Source organism: Phragmites australis, chromosome 11 (genome assembly GCF_958298935.1).
Source record: "Phragmites australis chromosome 11, lpPhrAust1.1, whole genome shotgun sequence".
In the NCBI taxonomy this organism is placed as follows: domain Eukaryota; kingdom Viridiplantae; phylum Streptophyta; class Magnoliopsida; order Poales; family Poaceae; genus Phragmites; species Phragmites australis.
This window is the reverse complement of record NC_084931.1, coordinates 3196131-3201973: the sequence shown is the minus strand read 5'-3', so window position 1 is coordinate 3201973 and position 5843 is coordinate 3196131. Positions and strand designations below refer to the sequence as shown.

Genomic DNA, 5843 nt, shown 5'->3' with positions numbered 1-5843 from the left:
AAAGCTAGCATTACTAGCAATAGATAAAATAACTAAAGCAAAAAAAAAACGACAATGACCGATTGGATCCGCACTGGATCGACGACTCACAACATAAGGAAAGCTTGAAGGCTGACAACCGAGATGATTCGAGATATCTCCTCTGATGATGAGGAGGAGACCTATCGAACTTAGCTATGTACTTCCAGACAAGACGAGCACTTCGACGTACGATCGACCTATCATAAGCATGTCACTTGTGTCTTGCCGTTGGTGGTGAAGGTTGCAGTGGAGTGCAAATAGGTCCTCAACCTTCACGAAGGGAGGGTGCTCAAGCACTTCAGCTAAGTCTCAAATAGGCACGGCACGGCACAGAGATCCAAATAGCAATTCAGAACCTCTGAGAAGTAAGCTTCAGACTATTACACAGTTCACAGAGGTCGATCTATCGTTTACAGATTGTATCTAGGCAACAATTTGAAGAGATGGTGGTTTTGCTTAGAACTCAGGTAAATTATATTTTTTCCAGATCAGGTCTCATATTTAGTTTAATCCAGACCTCTTTTCCCGAACATACTCCAGACCTCTTTTAGAAGGAGCGAATTTGAAGAGATCGTCGCTTTGTTCTGAAAATACGATTAAGTATGAGAACCCTTCAAACGTTATCCATAGTTTCTCCAAACCACATGAGGCCCAACAAGATAAAACGTTGCGTGCAGTACAGGTTTTGTGCAAACATGAAGTCCTAATGGAAATAACAAATACTCCCCCGTTCCAAAATACAAAGCGTATTAGAATTTTAAAAAGTCAAACTTTGTAACTTCAACCAACAATTAGTCAATGGTACACATGTTTAGTGTACAAAAGATGTATCAATATATTCTTATTCCACATATCTTTTTAATAAGATATTGGTTTCGTAGCAATTGATAATATTTTGTACAAGAAATTAATAATCAAAGTATACTTTGAAAGATTTTCTCAAATCCTAATACACCTTGTAAAAAGAAATGGAGCGAGTACCTTTATGTCATAATGTGCAAAGATATATTTCTCAAAAGAAGCGGAAAAATAACATCAGTACACTATGGAGTTTGTTCAGTGATAATTCTAAGCATCTGAAAGCAAAGTTGTCCAGTAAGACAACATGATCGCTTGTTCTACTTTGTTTCTCTAGTTCTACCCTTCTGAGAGCACGAGGATGAACAAATTTCATTAGCTGTGCTGTGAATAGCAACCAACACGAGGTTACTCAAAATGACAACAGATGAACTACACCACCTGTATAAGCCTCTGCTCTCGCCTGCTCTAGCCTCTAAGCTATCTGTCTTCAATATCATAGTGGAGCAAGAAATGGTCAATGGAGTTACCTAGACCGCAGTGGAATTCTTCAGCCATGATTATGATAGTTGCCACAAAAAAGATCTTGAAAAGAATCTACCACGGCCCTCCATGGCCGAGTGTCGGTATCCAGGCATGACGAGTGCTTGTTTCAGTTCATGGAGGGATCGGCTACTTATTCAGCATGGTGGAGAGCCCTCGGCGGAGAAATTGAGTAAGTTCAAAGCTTTCAACCAAGGGGTGTGATGTGAGGCCCCTGACAAAAATGCAACTATCGCCTGCATGAGTTTCTGCTAGACTTTGCTTCTTCTAAAGTCCTATTTATGTATTGGTGCAACTTCACAGCTTGAGGGCCTGGTCGCACAATGTTCACGTCGTCCCACTGGGAACACGGATCACTGAGCCACCTCTTCCTCCCTAAGCACCAGGCACCAGGAATGGCTCCATGGCTCCAACGCTTTAGTATGTTGCTGTCGATCTTGTCCAGCAGAGGATCATTCTCTCGAAACGGCCTCGCAAAAGGTGCCCCACTATCCACCATCTGACCATAACGTTCCCTGCTCAGAAAAAGGGGCTCTGTCTGAGGTGGTTCATCCCGAACCATGAACCTCAAGTCATTGTTCACAGTGAGATTGCGGAAGTCCAGCGAATTGCATATGACTGAGTGGAAATATCCTTCCAGGGGTAGCATTACATTGTTGAAGTACATGAGAAGAATCCGGGGGAGATTCTCCCAACCAAGAATGCAGTACTCTATAAACCGCCGGTTAAGAATGACCCATGGAGAACCTATTAAGAAGGAGATGTATGGGTGAGGAAATTATCCAGACCAACGGAAATAAACAAAGTGCAGCGAGCAAGAAATGCCTGTGAAGAACTTAAAAGCGTCAGGAGTTGGTCGTTTCTGTGTAGCTCGAAAGAAGTTGGTCCTCCCTGCCAAGTAAATTCCAGCATCGACTATCATTTCTTGTACTTTCTCAGATCTGCAGAGAAATTTTGATCAAAATCAATGCTGCTAGTGACTAATATTTTTTACAAGTTAAGATGATCCATACTCTTTCGGCCCAATGTCACTAGTGTGATCAATGAAGTTAAGGTCCCTTGGAACAGAGGACAAGACGTGAATCAGGTCTGCAACAGGGAAAAAAGGTACAAGGTTGTCATAATCTGTAAACAAAGTTAATTAAATAATGATGACTAGCTTTTGAACAGTTAATGCAGCAAGAGCGCTGATATCTGTTTAAGTTAATTACACAATGATGACTAGCTAGAATAATACTCAAGAATACTATATAACACGATTCGTAATCAGCAGCATCAGTTGGCATAGGCTTTACTACCGGCCTATACATATTGACTAGCATGCACTCTCCCAACATGGAATAATTCAGGATTTGACACTCAATAGAGTGCTAATTCAGGATTTGTGGCTCTATGTCTCACTGACATGTGCAGTAAGGGCACACATGTCAGTGAGACATAGAGCCACAAATCTTGAATTAGCACTCTGCTTAATAAGTATGGCAGCAACGCCTGCTCTGTCATGTGCATTCAACCAATGGATAAGAGGAGCCTTATTGCTACATATTGATTCGTTTTTTTAGTGGCAGTTCAACTTGAAATGTATAGTGAGACTGACAGTGTGGCTAATAGATATTTGGAAGCGGAGTAAATGTGCAAGGTTGACCCGTTGTCCAACTCTTCCATGTTCTAATCATTTGTCATTTGCTCTCAGTCAGCGCAAACAAGGATAACTTAATTCTCCATGTGATGTTATGGCTAGAAGACTACTTTCAATGTCCATTAGAAAAAGGAAGAAGACTACCCCACATATGGCTGGAAAAAAATACTTTTCTTTGTAACCTAGATTGGACGAACTAAAAAGAAGTTACAATGAGGCCATTCCAATGAATTAGAAACCCTCCATGTGCATCATTCCATGATCATAAACTGAAATTCGTACAAGGAAAGAGAGAGATTTGTTTTTTTTCCTCTTTGATGATATAGAGGTGGATGGGTGCTGGTGTTAGCTTACCGTCCTGGGTGACCAGGGGGTAGTCGGCGGCGCTGAGGGTGAGGAACCAGTCCCAGTCAGGGTGGAGCCGGAGCAGCACGGCGGCGGCGCGGAGCGTGCCGGCGAGCCCTGAGGATCCCACGGGCGTCCCCGCAGTGGGGGTGCCGACGACGGCGACATTCCCGAACGCGCCCACGGCAGGGGCGGCGGCCGCAACCCCGGCGGCGAGGCTCCGGCGCTCGGCGTCGGGCGCGTCGGCGGAGAGGTGGAGCACGTAGCGATTGCGCGGGTGGTAAACCGCGAGGAGGAGCCTGAGGAGTCGCCGCCCGTCGCCGCGGGCGCCGGTGAGGAGGTACGCGAGGCAGGGCGGCGCGTCGGGCCCGCGCCGGGCGGCGGTGGCCGCGGAGGAGGAGGACGGGGTTGGTCCCGGGAGGCGGAGGCGCGGGGCGGAGAGGAAGAGGAGGATGAGTGAGACGAGGAAGGAGACGGACGCCAGCGCGAGGAAGAGGACCCGCCGCCACCTCTCGCCGGGGACCCAGCCCCTGGCGCCTCCTCTCGCGGCCCCCATCCCCATGCCCGTGGAGGGTCGCGGAAGCGGGAGCGAAGGTGGGAGAGGACCACGGCGTAGGATTACATGCGCGCCAGAGGGCGGCAATGGCGCGGCGGAGTGGATCGAACCGGATCGCCGGCGGCGAGGCTAGATGCGGCGGCGCGACGAGGAGGAGAGCGTCGCAGTTTTTGTGTTGGCTCGTGCGAGTGGGAGGAGTTCTCGGGGGGAGCCAATTGACAATTTGCCATCCCAACGATGGGCTTCGACAAATTGCCACGTTCAACAAGTTCCACTCCCGTTTGCTATCCTCAAGGAAGCCATCTTTTATAAACCTACTGCTAAAAATAATTTTAGAAATTATCATATCACATAAGAAGAACATTAATGAATTTTACCAGTTTTTAGAAATTTATTTGAGTTCCTAACAATTTCTAGAAGTTATAAAAGTAGTTTTTTTTTAGAATTTTAGTTTAAATTATACACTAGATTTTTTTAAATTCAATTAAAATGGGTTGCACATTAATTATGGAACACGTAAAAAAAATTAGAATTTTTGGAGCAACAGAATATCACTGTTTTGAATAGAGAAGATAGGAGCGGAAATTGAACTTTGGAGTACTGTCCATCGCGGATTGTTCATAAACTGGGATTACCGGTTGTAAGCCTACCCGTCCTATGAAAGGATGGTAATCATCTGTGGGACTGCTTACCGTTTTCTCAGGAGGCGGTAAGGGTCTAACCGCTCCATGAGAGGGTGTTAGTCATCTAGTTTTGTAAAAAAAATTACGAGAAATCTATTTATTTAAATTTTTAATCGAAAAAATATTTTAAAAAAACTCGTGATTCAACTAGACCTGAGCATTCCTTAGACCGGGCCGGAGAAAAGTCTGATTCTTGTCTGGCTTCAATCGGCTGTCCAAGCTCGCCCCAGTACAAGTTGTTGAGCTGCCATTTTGGATCGAGCTCAGGCCGGGCTCAATCTAGGCCTGGATGCCTTCGGGTTGCTACTGTACTGTCTAGGCCCGTCTAGGAAGCACCCTAGAGCTATTTTTTAGGTTGAGCTCGATTCGGTCTTCAGGCTCTGGGCAAGCCGTGCCTGAGAGTTTTTTATTTTTATATTTTTTAATATTAATATTTAAATAAATAGATTTCTAATAAAAAAATTATAAAAATATACCGGCCTTTGACAGGTGGTTAGCCTCAAGCGCTTAAGCTGACCCGGTGGGAACAATCTTTCGTAGATATCACTGTTCACAGTAATATTTTCCCAGGTTTATCTTTTTTATACAAAATTGTGGTCTTCTGTTGCTCCAAAAAATTTAAAACTTTTTGTACGTGTTTCATAATTCATGTGTAAGCCATTTTAATTGGATTCATCTAAAAATAATGTGTAGAATTTAAACTAAAATTCTCCGAAAAAGACTACTTTCATAACTTTTAACAATTGTTAGTTCCTCAAATAAATTTTCAAAATCTGAGAAAATTCACTAATATTCACATTATGTGATGTACTAATTTTTAAAATTATTTCTAGACCTAGGATATATGGTGAAAAAATGAGTTCGTTTGTAATGCTCTATTTATATGCATTTTTATCATTTCATGTGAATAGAATTACAAAGTAACTCACTTTTTCACCATATATCCTAGGGCTATAAATAATTTTAGAAATTAGTCCATCACATAATATGAATATTAGTGATTTTTTTCCAGATTTTTGAAATTTTATTTGTGGCACTAACAATTGTTAAATGTTATAAAGTAGTCTTTTTTGGAGAATTTTAGTTTAAATTCTACGCATGATTTTTAGATGAATCCAATTAAAATGGGTTGCACATGAATTATGAAACACATATAAAAAGTTTTAAATTTTTTGAAGGATCAAAAGACCACAATTTTGTATAAAAAATATAAATCTAGGAAAAATATTACTGTGAACGGTGATTTCTACGAAATATT

General features: G+C 42.7%; 1 protein-coding gene across 1 annotated transcript; it reads right to left on the bottom strand.

Moving 5' to 3' along the window:
* Positions 1-997: 997 nt before the first annotated feature.
* On the bottom strand, positions 998-4167 carry LOC133884560 (beta-glucuronosyltransferase GlcAT14B-like). Its single transcript, XM_062324014.1, has 4 exons — positions 3356-4167; positions 2376-2451; positions 2188-2303; positions 998-2109 (listed from the first exon to the last, which is right to left on the bottom strand). Exons 1-4 carry the CDS (start codon positions 3906-3908, stop codon positions 1592-1594), a joined length of 1263 nt encoding a protein of 420 aa, XP_062179998.1. The 5' UTR covers positions 3909-4167; the 3' UTR covers positions 998-1591.
* Positions 4168-5843: the final 1676 nt, after the last annotated feature.

What these genes read in the sequence shown, in the direction of transcription:
- LOC133884560 (XM_062324014.1), bottom strand. Translation starts at nt 3,908, where the DNA reads ATGGGGATGGGGGCCGCGAGAGGAGGCGCCAGGGGCTGGGTCCCCGGC. An exon ending in AGTGACATTGGGCCGAAAGA is followed by an intron (nt 2,304 to 2,375) that starts GTATGGATCATC and finishes ATTTCTCTGCAG; the next exon opens with ATCTGAGAAAGTACAAGAAA. An exon ending in CGCTTTTAAGTTCTTCACAG is followed by an intron (nt 2,110 to 2,187) that starts GCATTTCTTGCT and finishes CCTTCTTAATAG; the next exon opens with GTTCTCCATGGGTCATTCTT.